This window comes from Astyanax mexicanus, chromosome 7 (genome assembly GCF_023375975.1).
Source record: "Astyanax mexicanus isolate ESR-SI-001 chromosome 7, AstMex3_surface, whole genome shotgun sequence".
NCBI classification, from domain to species: Eukaryota; Metazoa; Chordata; class Actinopteri; order Characiformes; family Acestrorhamphidae; genus Astyanax; species Astyanax mexicanus.
In genome coordinates, this window is record NC_064414.1 from 50,025,856 (window position 1) to 50,041,342 (window position 15,487).

The window sequence follows — 15,487 nt, forward strand, 5'->3', positions numbered from 1 at the left end:
CTCTTGTAATAATTTGTCTCATGAGTTTTTGTAGACGTCTGAGTACTTGGCAGTTGAGGCACGGACCATGAACATAGTTCGCTATGCTTCTGGATTCTTGTCGAGCCAGTATCAGATGGTAGTGGTTGCTGTGTTCTGCTCACGCAACTTATAATGTGAGTTATTGTGTGTGATTGTGCTTAGGTAAGTGTGTTGTTGCCATAGTTAAAGGAAGTGATTAAGGAGGGATTCTATGTGTTCATAGGTTATTTTTGGTAGGTCTGTTACTTGGCAGTTGAGGCAATGGACCATGAACATAGTGTTAGGCTGTGCTTCTGGATTCTTGTCGAGCCAGTATCAGATTGTGGTGGTTTTGCTATTGTTGTTAGTTGAGTGAGTAGTAGATCCTGGCTGAGCCCTATGCATAACCCCAGCTGTTAGGTGCAGGATTTGTCAATTTCCTGTATTATATTACTTACTATTTATTTCCATAACCTGAAAACATTAATTCGTCAGCGTGATTCGTCATTCCCGGGAGCATGCAGGTATCTTCTGGAAGAGCTCTCTGGTGTTGGCACAAATGAAATTTAAATTTAATATCCTCGAATTTCTGTACGGACATCGTTTGGATGGTTTAATGAGGTCTTGCTGTCTCACGTCAGCCCCCCAATAATGAGGTTGATAGTCAACACGTTGTACTCTTGATTTATTTCCCTCAGCGGGGGATGATGGAGCTGTCCATGGTGCTCCTTCTCCAGCGCTTTTCGTGGAGCTGTCCGTGGTGGCTCTGGTTTTGCTCTTCGCCACATTTCTTTCGTTTCTGTTTAAGATAAAAACTTAATTCATATTTGGCGTTTTTTAAACGTATTTGTATCGTTTTTTTCTACATAATATTATTGTTCCTTAGTAAGTGTAAAATCGGATGGTGTACTCCATCCAAGCTGCATTGTAAATGAATGCCTTGTGGAGCACTGCCCATGCGCAGAGTCCCCAGCGGCGGCGTGGCTAATGAAGAATAATAAATCATGAAAAAGGATTTTCAGGTACAGACGCGAGACTGTGAGAGCAGAGAGAGAACTAGGGAGAGAGAGGGAGAGCTTAGCTGAAGAGAGAGATAGAAAAAGGGAGGGAGGGGAAAGAGAGAGAGAGAGAGAGAGAGAGAGAGAGAGAGAGAGGCAGTCTGCCCTTCGCCTTTAGAGCAGAGGCAGATCGAGTCCCTGCAGCATTGAATGTAGCTGAAGCGCCGCGACCGTCACGGTTTTCCTCATCATCAAACTCAACATCTCCACGGCAGACGCGGAATAAAGGTCGAGAATTATCATCCCTGTTGGTGTTGCCTTTTATCAGGAGCGACTGGAGATCTCCAAGAAGAGGAAAGGAACAAAACAAAACTTTTATTTCTCGTGTTTTTCCCACTTTTTACGTTCCAAGACGTAAAGGAACTCGATTTTTTTTTACCTTAAAAAAAGCGGAAAAAAGAAAAACTAAAACAATCAACCTGAGGAAGCAACAGAAGAGCTTGTATGGCTTTGTCGGGCTGTTGGAGCTCGATCATCTCGAGCAAGGGAACCCGCACCGGCAGGTAATAAACACAGTGGATGTGTTGTGTCTAGAGACTTGGCTCATCATCATCATCACCATCATCATCATCCTCCTCCTCCTCCTCCTGCTCTTCCTCCTCCTCTTCGTCTTGGTCTTCCTCCTCTCCTCTCTTTTTTAATCGCCACTCGTTCTCAGGCGCGCAGAGGCTTAAGAAGACCCCGGCTTCAGGGGGAAAGGGGGCTTGAACTGGTGAACTGCGGTGTAATAAAAGTGGGAGAAGGAAGAAAAGAAGGAAAGTATAAGGGAAGTAAGAAGGAAGGCGGAGTCATAGTTTAGGGAAAAAAGAAGGGAAAAAAAAACCGCAACATTGGAGACGAGGCTGGATTGCCTCCACGAGAGTGTGATGATGATGATGATGTCGCTGAATGGCAAGCACGCCTTCGCCCTGCCACATACTAGCTTGCCCGAGCCCAAGTACTCGGCGCTGCACGCGTCCTCCATAGCCTCCACCTCTTCTTCCACCTCTCCACCGTCCTCATCCTCGTCCTCCTCGGTGCCCTCGTCCTCGTGCTCGTCCACGCGCCTCAGCAGCAGTATCAGCAGTAGCAGCGCCGGCGGCGCGAGCAGTTCCGAGGTGATGCGCCGAGCGTGTCTTCCAACCCCACCGGTACGTATCTCTCTCTGCATAATCATTCAACACTTTTTCTTTTTTGACAGCCCACTTTTCCGTTTTTTTTTTTTTTTTTTTTTTTTTTTGCGTGTGCTTGATGATTTTTTAATACCTGCACAGCAAATCACCCACCCAACACCTCCAATAACTCCCCCCTCCCAAACATTGCCTTCTCTCCCTCCCTTAACTTATGTATTCTGGTTTAGCCGTTCATATTAATTTTTATGACCTGGGATGTTGCATGTGTCTTGTTTAGCGCGTGGAGTGTGTGCGTGTGTGTGCGCGTGCAGTGTGTGTATATGTGTGTGTATTTTAGAATCGTCTTCTTCTTCCCCTTCTGCTGCTTCCCCCTTTTTTGCCCCACCACGCTGGAAATGTTTTAAAATCGCGTCGCGTGTGCCCCGAATTCCCTCGCTGACGATTATGTGCGCGCTCTATTTGCAATTGCAGAGCAATATATTCGGCGGCTTGGATGAGAGTCTGCTGGCCCGCGCCGAAGCTCTGGCGGCGGTGGATATCGTCTCTCCGACCAAGAGCCACCACCACCATCACCACCAGCACCAGCACCACCCTCCTCACCACAGCCCCTTCAAGCCGGACGCCACCTACCACACCATGAACGCTCTCCCGTGCACCTCGTCGTCCGCCTCTTCGTCCTCATCGTCCGTGCCCATCACGCACCCGTCCGCCCTGGCAAGCGCCGGCCACCACCACCATCACCACCACCACCACCACCACCAGCCTCACCAGGCACTGGAGGGCGAGCTGCTGGACCACCTGACACCGGGCGGCCTTGCCCTGGCCCCGGACGGCTCCATGGTCTCGGCGGCGCCCTCGGCCCACATGGCGGCCGGGGTGAGCCACATGCATCAGGCGGCGGCGGCCATTGGCATGGCTCACGCGGCACACGCGCACGCGCATGGGCTGCCCTCACACGCGCACGCGCTCCCGCCACATGCCGCGGGCTGCGTGAGCGACGTGGACGCCGACCCGAGGGACCTGGAGGCGTTCGCCGAGCGCTTCAAGCAGCGGCGCATCAAGCTCGGCGTGACGCAGGCGGACGTCGGTGCGGCGCTGGCTAACCTCAAGATCCCCGGCGTGGGTTCGCTCAGCCAAAGCACCATCTGCCGCTTTGAGTCGCTCACGCTGTCACACAACAACATGATCGCGCTCAAGCCCATCCTGCATGCGTGGCTGGAGGAGGCCGAGAAGTCGCACCGCGAGAAGCTCAGCAAGCCAGAGCTCTTCAACGGAGCTGAGAAGAAGAGGAAGCGCACATCTATCGCTGCGCCCGAGAAGAGATCCTTGGAGGCGTACTTCGCCATCCAGCCGCGGCCCTCGTCGGAGAAAATCGCGGCCATCGCGGAAAAGCTGGACCTCAAAAAGAACGTGGTGCGCGTGTGGTTTTGCAACCAGAGGCAGAAACAGAAACGCATGAAGTATTCGGCTTGCGTGTGAGAAGCAAAATCACGACGTTCTCCACACTACACAACAAAACAAAACAAAAAAGACACTCTTTAAAAGACGTATTTGTGACAGATTTCTTACCACACACACACCTTTGTTTTTTGTCCTCCTCCCTTCCCACCAAATCGACCATACCCTATTCTAATTGACTGAAAAAGCCCCTATAAAATCACTCTCACGTCATGGTGGAGGATGTGGAAGCATTTAAAGGACCGTTTGACTGACCAAGTAAGACCTGTTTGCTTTATCTTTTTTTTTGTTCTTTAAAAGAATATTATTAAGCTACACCATGTCTATGTCAGTGGAGTTTGACTCTCTCTAAGCCTCAACTCATGCCATTGAAAGCTCTGAAAGAAAGATCTTCCTGGAATAATTCTATGTAAAATAGCTGATTTCATCCGTGTGGGTGGTGGTGGATAGCCTGCTCGTAGTGCTTATTTATTAAGTAGTCCAGATTGAGAGGAAGAAGAAGTGATTGACTGTAAAGGATGGTCTTTGGTTTGCAATATAATTTTCTCTCAATCTGTCCAGGCATAAACACAAATTCAGGGTTCGTGTACAAAATAATAGGGCACCATAACAGCTACTGCCAGTGTAATTGAAATATTGTTGTAAATGATTGGTTTAGCTGTTATATCGTGTGGGTCAGGTATTTTGGGCCATCAAGCCATAGGAAAAAATGTTTGTATTGTATTCTTTGTAAATGACTAAAGGGAAATTTTGTAAATAGACGCAAATTTAATTTCTAATGGGAAATTGAATAAAACAATTTGCCATTGAAGACCCAATCAACTGGCTGATCTAATGGCCCACAATACCTGCTGAACCCATATACTTCCTTTCATGTCTTTTGTTAAGTCCCACTTCTTGGGTTTGAATAGCGACAAAGGCGAATAATAAATAGCCACGTGTTTCTCCTAAAGGTGATATGGGGTTTAAACACAGTAGACTTTCACAATCGTGTAGATATTGATACTGAACAGAAGGTTAAACTGTTAGCCAGGTTTTCCTTCAGCACAAATATCTTCTGCAATATCACCCGCGCTCGAACGTGGCTGTGTTTCTTATGAACTATTTATCATGTGAGGTAATGTTTACTTCATTACATATTTATTGGGATTCCCTCTTCGTTTAACTGGAGAAAATTCTGATTCTGACAGCAAATAAAAATAATTAAAAAAAAGAACTGAAAAGGGAGGGTGGGGATGAAGTGCTTAAAATAAGCCAGTTTTCATTTTCTCTGATCTTGGAGATGGCACAATTGAGAGATATAAGATTTTTGTTTATTTGTTTCCCTTTGAAATTATTTTATGTATGTTCTCTCTGGTAATTTATTTATTTGTACAAATATACGCATATCATTATTAAGTCATTGCTTGTTAAAATTCACCGTGTTTGGTAATGTTTTCTTTATGAGACAAAAAAAAGAAAAAAAGGAAAGATCCCTTTCATGAAAGTATACGTGTAAAATGTAAATAACTCATTTTGGTCTAACACACAAGATAATCCGTACAGGTATTTGCTGTATTTGCTGTTTTAGCTGCGCTGACTTCTCTCTGTAATGTCTGTTGCTTTAGGTTGATCTTGTCGAATGATTTTACTGATTTATATTACATCCATGTATATTTAAGTTATCGTTTGATAACTGAATTGAACTGTGCTTCATTAAAGAACAAAAAAATGACATTTTATTGGACGTCCTCGGTGGCTTCCTTCATCTTCCTAGGCCTGGTCGGGGGTAGATGCTATCTACCAAAATCTGAGCTTTTTGTTTGTTTGGATGAATGGCTGGTTTAGATTTGCTATCAAGAGTACAACCGAATTCTTATTGGTGTTTTAACATTTATTCGCCAAAATTTCGATTAGGGTCGCTGGCTTGAACAAGTGCAAACAGACTGAGTTAATTAGATCAACATAATGCTGATGATCTGCTACTTTAGCTTGTCTAAAAAATATCACATGCTATTAGACTCTTGATTATTCGGTCTTCAGGTATCTCTTTTTTATTTTTATTTTATTTAATTTTTTCAACTAAAAACATCTTGGGTTATTTAGACCAGACAAATTAATTAATTATTGTTTTCCCTGAAATGTTGCATATCACCATATTATTGATACTGCTATTCTCTAAACATTTCAGATCTCGTATTTGTGTGTTCTATTCTGTTATATTTTATGTGAGACTTTGCAGTTTTAAATAGTCAACATTTTTTTTAATCTCTTTTATTTATGTCTGTTTTTATTTTACAGAAACAATCCAAAACATTACATGTACCCTGATTCTTCAGTTCTCGCTTTAGTTCAAATCTGTTTTTTGTACCTTATTTTATCGTTTTTATTTTGCAGAACGACTCGCTTCCTGCCAGTACTGGCAGCTCTTGGAAGCCCCTACCTGAGAGCAAATGCTAATATTCTATTAGAGTCTAATGATGGGGTCTATAGAGATGTGGGCAGGTCCCTGGAGCGCAGCGCTGCCAGATGTCAGCCCGCCAGAAAAAAACACCTCGCCTGCCAAACGTGCCGGGCTCCATTTAAATCCACAGTCTGTGGGTCTTTCGCTTCTACCGACATAGACAGGCAGCCTTTGAAGCTCTACCTCAGTTCAGTCGTTTTTTTAGACCGCGTGAAAAAGAAAAGGTGAGAGGGAAAAAAGGGCTAAAATAAAATGACTGCAGTGTCACCTGGCTTGTTGTCAGAATTACAAAGGGAGTCTCGAGCGTCTGATTTCCATTGCCTGTGAATGTAGATGATGAAGGGTGGCTCGTGTTTTTTTTTTTTTTTTTTTTTTTTTTACTTTGACTTACGAGACGATTTAGAAACTGTGCTATGTTTTATAAAAACGAAATTAGACGTATTTAAGTGCACAATTGCCTAACATTTTTAAGGCATAGTTTTGGACAACATAAAAAATAGAATAAAAATGGGGATCGCTCTCATTAAAGACTCTTCCCTAGTTGGAATCTGGCTGTCGGTGTAAGAAATCTCGAATCAAAATTCTAATTGTTTACGTGTGAAAAAAGAGTTTAGTGCGAGTTTCTGACTAGACTAAATTGGCAAGCACAGAGTATGATACAACCTTGAGATGGACACACGTGTCTTAACATACGTTAACAAGCTGTTGATTTGTTTTAGTTTCACTTCACATATCTATATATATATGCGTTAATCAAAATCGTTTTTTATGAAATGTGAAGGTGGGCCTTCTTTTACGCAGTGCAAAAAAGAAGAAGAGATGAAGATGTCATCTTAAATATTAAATATTAGCTGTGAACCCCTCATCAAACGCTTCATCAATCCTAATCAGCTTTTAACGAAGAAATCCGTTCTCCTAAATGAGCCGATCACTTAATTCGCTAATGTGAACGAATTATTAAATTACACATCGAATTATGAAAAGCAGATAATGACTTGCAGTGAGTGAGTAATCATTAACTGAGATGGTTAATTACTGTCGGTCAGGGCTGTTGGGGGGTATGAGGGGTATGGGGAGGGGGTGCAGAAATGAACTTACAGCGAGACTAAGCTGAATGTAGCACCCAGCGCGAGACTGTGGCATCTCCCCAGTGGGGACCTTCAGACAGGAGGGGCGACGAAAATTTTATTTATTTATTTTTACGGAAAGAATCGATTAGAAGGGCAAGAGTAAAACGTTCAACACATACACAAATACACAAACCATGCGCATATTGTTCCTTAATATCCTGTCTTAACATAATTATACATGCGGCACGTGACCTGTAAACGAACTCACTTGACCTTAATCCGACATCAGAGAAGCGTATGACAAAATTGGCCAGAATTTTAGTCAAATTAAGTTGACGTCAAAATCCAATGATTTACAGACGTAAAACATTTTATTAGGACATCAGGGTCACATATTTGTCAAAGGCCAAACACTGGGTTGGCATCAAGCGTCAACGTTAAACAAACGTTATAAAAAAACAAACACATGTCAACAAATTTTTATTTCTAAAAATTCCCTATGTGTGGATTTCAGCATTATAAGATTTAGCAGATGTTGAGTTAAAATTTGTTTAACATATTTTCCTACTATACATGTCAGTATTTATGTAATTTTGTTTTTCTACGTCAAATGGAGTGTATCAAATTGCTTTAGACGTTGAATGTTGATCTCCTGACGTCACGACCCACGTTCAACTAGATAAACAAGGACTATCGATGTTGGTGGCCAGCTTCACTCACATGCTTATATATATGGACGTATACACACGCCTCTGCGCGCGTTTACAGGTACGGTGGCCACACTGAAGGAAAGGGCAGCGCTGTTTTCCTTTGTTATAATTATGCCTTCTGTTTTCCTTCTCGTCCCCCCCCTTTCTCAGGGAGGCTGATGAAAGTTTAATGAAGCCAGGGAGTGTCTTTGCTCCGCCTGGGGACCCGCCAGTAGAATATTTTAACTGTACATTTACACCAAGTGAGTGCTTTTAGATCCGCGTTATGGAAAACCACAGGCCAACAAAACGCGCGCGCATAGAAGCCACTGCAGCCTTTATTTAGCCTCACTGTGTCACTGTGCTGTCCTGTCCACTGTGTACCCACTCAGGTCTTCCTTAACATACCAATAACACACACACCACACACACACAAGCCCTCGCGCATTGCATTGTAGTGGGACTTAATGCAATATTCATTCAATTGAGTGGTTATTAGTTTGCGAAGGTTTTTTTTTCTGAGACTGATCGATGGGGGCTGGAGAACAGGCCACACGTGGGTTGTTGCTTCTTCTGTGACCATTATCTGATCTTATCTCAGTTTATATTTCTTTATCTGTTTGGTTTATTTAAAAAGCCATTAACCTTACAAGGTATTTACATGCTTAATCTAACAATCATACAATACACAATAATATAAAAAATAACAATATAGCATTATTTATACAATATACAAAATAACAAATAAAATTAATATAACAGTATAATAAAAAAGAATCTAAAGAAATCTAAAGAAATGCATATACGCAACAAAATATAAACTCCAGCCAAACTTTACTCAACAGTCCCATGGGTGCCATTCCGTTCAGTGATTCCAGCTTTTTTTATTTATATATTTTTTTATTTGCTGTTAATATGTTGGCAGCGCCACAATTTAGGCAATTGTTAAGAAGAAATCTATTTAAAAAATGAAACTACTTTATTAAATACATTATTGTTGCATTCTGTATAGTATAAGGATTATTCATTTATTGTAATGTGGTGCATTTAAATTTTAAGAATAGTGTGGTGTAATATTTTAGAAAAAAAAAAAATAACCTTAACCTTAAACACAGTCATTAATGTCAAACCAATATTAACAATTAGAAGCACCTTAATAATTAATTGCGTAACATGGTGTAGTTTAAAAAATGAAACAGATGACAAACAATTATATTGACAAATATACTGACTATATACTGACAAATGTGGAAAGAATAGTTCTTAACAGGGTTAATTAGTCGAAATAATTAATTAGATCTGCTATTATTGTCTATTATAAAATAATAATAATAATAATAATAATAATAATAATAATAATAATAATAACATTTGCAGCATTGGTACGCCACAATTGGAAGACCTCAATCAAACATATATGACACAATATAATAAAATGCAATTAAAATTATGGGGAAAATAATAAATAAATAAAAAATAATAAAAAAAAAACGTTTATTTAATGTTACACATACATGCTCCAGCTCTGAGCACAACCCCTATATCTGGGCACATTGTTCAGAATAGATGTCTTCAAAAGAGGCCCACAGTGATTAAATATTAAAGAGTGCAGGATGGCCTAGTCTCTCTTATTCTCTCTCTCTCTCTCTCTCTCTCTCTCACGCTGTTTAGGTGCGTTTGGCGGCTCTGTTTTTTTTGACATTGTTGCACCTTTTTCCAGCGTTAAAGCAGCAGTAAAGGGCAGCAGCAGTACTGCAGGTAATGCAACAGTAATGCAGCAACAAAGCAGCAACAAAAGTACAAAGGCAACAGAAAGGCAGTGGCACGTTTTGCGCATTTTGGTACCAATTGGCAGTAATGAGAAGGTGGTAGAAATGTCTGTTCAATGTGTGTGTGTGCGCGCACGCGCTCGCGTGCGTGTGTATTCATTGGGTTTTGACAGCCCTGCTCTAGTGCACATCTATTCATCATAGCCGCAAGGAGTTCCAGTGCCTCTCTCTCTTTCTCTCTCTCTTTCTCTCTCTCTCTCTCTCTCTCTCTCTCTCTCTCTCTCTCTCTCTCTCTCTCTCTCTCTATCTTTCCCTCTCTCTCTCTTTCTCTCTCTCTCTCCATCCCGGCGCCTTTCAGTTTATACAGATCGGAATCATTTACATAAAGTCCTTAAGGCAAATAAGTGTTGGGGGCTCTAATTTATATCTGATGGAGAATTAGGCGCCATTAGCGCGTCTTTAATGTGCGTCTCAGCGCCATTTGTCAAGCAGCTTGTTAATATCCTTCAAGTCTTTAAAGCTGAGAGCTCATTAAACACTCCGCGCGCTGCTATTGATACCATTTTATAGGAAAAAAATCCACTGCGATGAAGGAAAGGACGTTTAAAAGTTTTTTCGCCCTGTTTTCCAAAAGCTCCTAATGGGGAAGTTGATCTGAGTGGAGCAGCAGTCTGGAGGGAGGTGAGCTCCGGTTGTTGCTGACTCCGGTTCTGTACACTCTGTACACTGATAGATGAGCTAGAACCACTAGAGTGAAGGAAAACAGCAGAAAAATTGAAATAATAGGATAAAAAAATAAGTAAGAACGAAGAAATAAATGGTGTGTTGATAAAACTCAGGCCTCCACACTGGTTATTCAAAAACTTAAAAAACACGTAAAAAAATCAGAAAATGTTCAAAAATACAAGAAATTTGTTAAAGTATCAACTTGTTAAATATAACACATATAGTGTGAAGGACAAAAATATGGAAGGCAAATTTAGTGTGTATGAATAAAATTGCTTCCGTTTCCTGCAAAGTTGCCATCTATAATGTATTGTAATTGTAAAATATGCATGTATTTAGGTTGAACAAACTGGAGCAACTGCAGTACTTATTTCAGTACTAATTTCAGATGTAGTCTGAATACGGCTATTATCTTGACTTGGCTTCTCTTAAAAAAAAACTATAAATATTTCTGATCTCAACGAGATTTCTTGGTAAAATAAAGAAGATAATAATTAAATTATCGCAATGAAACAAGCTAGAAAATACAAAAAACGTATAAATAAGTAAGCGAATGTTAGTCTTTTTTGAGAGTATACTAATAGTTATTGTACAATATGTACCTATGTATTTTTTCTAAATGAAATTCTGAATATAAATGACAACAATTAATACGAACATTCGATAAATAAACTACATAAATGTTGACTTCCAAATGGATGCAGTATTTTACGGGATTGTTTAACATTCCGACATTCATTATATTATACAAAAAAAAAAAACAGTAATTAACTGAAACAGTGGGCTACGACTGAACTTGGGTAGTAGTTTAAACATATTTAAGCTTTAAACATTAATAAATAAATACAAATATATCATTACCAACATAAATAAAAAATAAGCTAACTCCGTGGACAGATTAAGCCCGACATGACGTTATCAAAAATAAAACAATATAAAACAATAACGGAACTGACGGTAGTTTATAGAGCACCGTTAACGGCGCTGTCCGTAGATGTGAGCGAGGGGAAATCCCCCCCTGATCAGCCCGTGTTTCCCCTCCGGGCCTCGCGCTGCTCTCTTTCTTATTGCTTAAAAAGCGTGGCGCGTGCAGCCTCCTCCGGGCCAAAGCAATAAGGCGGGTAATTAGGATGCTAAGGACAGATGTAAATAAAGGCAATGAGACAGCGGTGAGGGATGAGGCGGCCCGGGTCAGCCTCTCATCACAAAAACCCAGTTGGGTAGCAAATGACAGGACGGCCGGCCTGGTGCCAGAGGCCCGGGGGCAACGGCAGCCCACCGCGGTCACAAAGCACCAAATGAGCTCGGCGGAGGGGCTTTCAGAGCGCGCGGACCCGCAGAACGAGAGGTGTTGCACCGATCAGCGCTATATTATGCATGCGCGTCGTTAAGGTGCAGGTGAAATATTGCGCGCGCTCAGTCTTAATTGATGTAGAAGCACATTAAAAAGGGATCCAGATTAAAATGCGCGGAGGTGTGTCAGCGCCTGCAGTGAACATGGATCACACTGCAAACAAGCTGTGGACTCCTCAGACTGGGCTCACTTAGACTAGGGGTCTAAAGAAATATAAAGAACTGTGAGGAACTCGGGGCTATACATAAAATGGTGCTACCTAATGTAGTGTGAACAACACTGTGAGACAGGGAGTAAGCCTAGTCTTGGACTACACAGAATTTTTGAATGGAGATCTTCCATGGAAACGAAGATATAGGCTAGTCTAAGATTAGCTGTAAAAGAGAACCCAGATGTTAAGTTGACTTTTGCTGTCGTAAAACATGATAAAAAGTACTTACCTTTGATGAATAGCACACCTCCGTTCTCCCACAGCATTCCGAGATCCAGAAATTTTAACAGTTTGTCCAAACACCCTTCAGACTGTGTGACACGGGGCATCATTTGCCCCGATAAATCTCTTTTTCCACCGTTATCCAGCCTCAAAGTAGCTCCACAGCCGGAGAGCCCTGACATTTAAATTGAGACATTAATAACTTAAAAAGTGCACAAGAAGCTTCGGCTCTGAGCGCTGCCATTACTGAACTGATAATGACAGATATATATATATATATATATATATATATATATATATATATATATATATATATATATATTTATTTATTTATATATACATAGTATCCCATAGCGTAGCAGTTGGCACTAGGAGGCAGACTATGCGGAGTCTATGTATTGTATCTTGTTGTTATAGGATGTAAACAGTGGTTTTAATAAGATTAATGCCTCGTTTTAAACGTCAGGGCGCTCCGGATTCAATCAAGGAGGTGTGAAGCTACTTTGTGCCTGGGTAACGATGGAAAAAGCAATTTATTGGGGCAAATTACGCCCTGTATCACCCAGTCTGAAGGGTGTTTGGACAAAAAAAAAAAAAATCTCAGAACGCTGTGGGAGAACGGAGGTGTGCTATTCATCAAAGGTAAGTACATCATGTTTTACTACACCGAAAGTCCATTTTACAACGGAGATCTCCTTCAATCCTTGCCTGGGAACGCAACCCTTTATTTATTTTCTATACTATATATTAATATTAAACACAACCAAACAATTATGGGACGCATATGGAATTACATAGCAAGCATTAAAAAAGTGTTTGTCCTCTACATTAATCTCCTGATCTAAACCTGATGAACTGAGATGGTGATTTGAGGTGATTTAATTGGGATGAGCTGGAGCTTCACAGCGTGAAGAAAAAGCAGCAACTATTGTTCAGCACCTCCAGGAACTCCTTCCTTCAAGACTTTGAGAAAACTATTCCAGGTGACTCTCCCTCATGAAGACACTTAGATTAAAATTAAAACCAAGAGTGTGCAGATCTGTCCTCAGATAAATAATGACAGATATATATATTTATATATACATAGTATCCGCATAGCGTAGCAGTCAGCACTAGGAGGCAGACTATGCGGAGTCTATGTATTGTATCTTGTTGTTATAGGATGTAAACAGTGGTTTTAATAAGATTAATGCCTCGTTTTAAACGTCAGGGCGCTCCGGATTCAATCAAGGAGGTGTGAAGCTACTTTGAGCCTGGGTAACGATGGAAAAAGCAATTTATTGGGGCAAATTACGCCCTGTATCACCCAGTCTGAAGGGTGTTTGGACAAAACAAAAAAAAAAAAAATCTCGGAACGCTGTGGGAGAACGGAGGTGTGCTATTCATCAAAGGTAAGTACATCATGTTTTACTACACCGAAAGTCCATTTTACAACGGAGATCTCCTTCAATCCTTGCCTGGGAACGCAACCCTTTATTTATTATTTATTTTCTATACTATATATTAATATTAAAGACAACCAAACAATTATGGGACGCATATGGAATTACATAGCAAGCATTAAAAAAGTGTTTGTCCTCCACATTAATCTCCTGATCTAAACCTGATGAACTGAGATGGTGATTTGAGGTGATTTAATTGGGATGAGCTGGAGCTTCACAGCGTGAAGAAAAAGCAGCAACTATTGTTCAGCACCTCCAGGAACTCCTTCCTTCAAGACTTTGAGAAAACTATTCCAGGTGACTCTCCCTCATGAAGACACTGAGATTAAAATTAAAACCAAGAGTGTGCCGATCTGTCCTCAGATAAATGTGATGCTTAGAAGAATCTAAAGTATAAAACATATTCTGTTTTTATTTAACAGATTTTTGTTCACTAAATAATTTAGCATGTGTTCCTGTTTAGCTTTAATATAGTTTTCAGTATTACATTTGCAATGTAAAAAAAAAACAGTAGGAAAACACATTGAATGAAAAGAGGTTTGTAAAGTATAGCACTGTTTAAAGAAATGTGAACTGCTGCTGCATAAACTCATGCTGTATAAAATAGAGTTATGCAAGAAGCACAGCAAAGTTTCTAATGTTAAATCAACACAGTTACTATTCAATTAACATGGTAAGTGTTACATTTTAATATCCCTATCTAATTGTAATTTCTATGTAAAGAACAGTGATCCAGTGCAGCACAAACCGGTGCTATAAAATGTAACATGAACAGGTGCTATATAAACCGGCAATATATAAGCTATAGTGCAATTTAAATTCATCTGAACTGGTGCAATAAAAACTAGTTCTATTTACAGTAATATGAATTAATGCTACATGAATATAAAGGAAAGTGAACTGGTGTTATATAAACTGGTGTTATGTAAAGTTATGCAAACTGGGTCTATTGAAGGCAAATTGGTGCTATATACAGCTCTGGAAAAAAATAAGAGACCACTTAAAAATGATGAGTTTTCTCCTCTGGAATGTAATCAAGAGGAAGATTGATGATCACAAGCCTTCAAACCAAGCTGAACTGCTTGAAATTTTGTGGCACCAGGAGTAAAGGCATAAAGTTATCCAAAAGCAGTGTGTAAGACTGGTGGAGGAGAACATGATGCCAAGATGCATGAACATTATAATTATAAACCAGGGTTATTCCACCAAATATTGATTTCTGAACTCTTAAAACTGTATTAACATGAATTTGTTGTCTTTGCATTATTTGAGGTCTGAAAGCTCTGCATCTCCTTTGTTATTTCAGCCATTTCCCATTTTCTGCAAATAAATGCTCTAAATGACAATATTTTTTTTGGAATTTGGGAGAAATGTTGTCTGTAGTTTATAGAATAAAACAACAATGTTCATTATTCAAATATATAAATAGCTAAATCAGAAAAAAACTGATTCAGAAACTGAAGTGGTCTCTTATTTTCTTCCAGAGCTGTACATTAGTAAATGAATAATGCTATATAAACTACTGACAATAAAATAACTAGTTTTATGTAAACTGGTTATTTGTGATATAATGGGAAGTTATACTATCACTATCACTATAAACTGTCACAATATAAAACAATGCTATTCTCTAATTTAAGTCAAATCTGTACTCAGAGTTTGAGCTCAGTCAGTTTCAGTTCGTCTGAGGCCACAGGCTTTGCAGTGATGGATCACATTTGATGTGTGTCAGTCTGATGGTTAATCTGACATCTCACTCCCCTCACACTCTCAGAAATGAGGAGGGGTCTGTAGCTCGATACCATTGAAACCACAATACTCTAAAACCCTTTAGTAGAAGATTTTTTTTTTTTTATTAGAAATATTTTATTGACAATGAGATGTTTGACAGTGACTCAATGTAGTCTATTAAGTAACTAAGTAATATGAATAT

General features: G+C 40.2%; 1 protein-coding gene across 1 annotated transcript; it reads left to right on the top strand.

Moving 5' to 3' along the window:
• Window positions 1–892: 892 nt before the first annotated feature.
• Window positions 893–3,746, top strand: pou4f2 (POU class 4 homeobox 2). Its single transcript, XM_007231566.4, has 2 exons — window positions 893–2,188; window positions 2,642–3,746. The coding sequence occupies exons 1-2, from the start codon at window positions 1,925–1,927 to the stop codon at window positions 3,647–3,649; spliced, it is 1,272 nt and encodes a 423-aa protein (XP_007231628.2). The 5' UTR covers window positions 893–1,924; the 3' UTR covers window positions 3,650–3,746.
• Window positions 3,747–15,487: the final 11,741 nt, after the last annotated feature.

Excerpts from the sequence above, each read along its gene's own strand:
- pou4f2 (XM_007231566.4), top strand. The coding sequence starts at position 1,925 with ATGATGATGATGATGTCGCTGAATGGCAAGCACGCCTTCGCCCTGCCA. Across the intron at positions 2,189-2,641 it reads CGTGTCTTCCAACCCCACCG|AGCAATATATTCGGCGGCTT; the intron begins GTACGTATCTCT and ends TTGCAATTGCAG.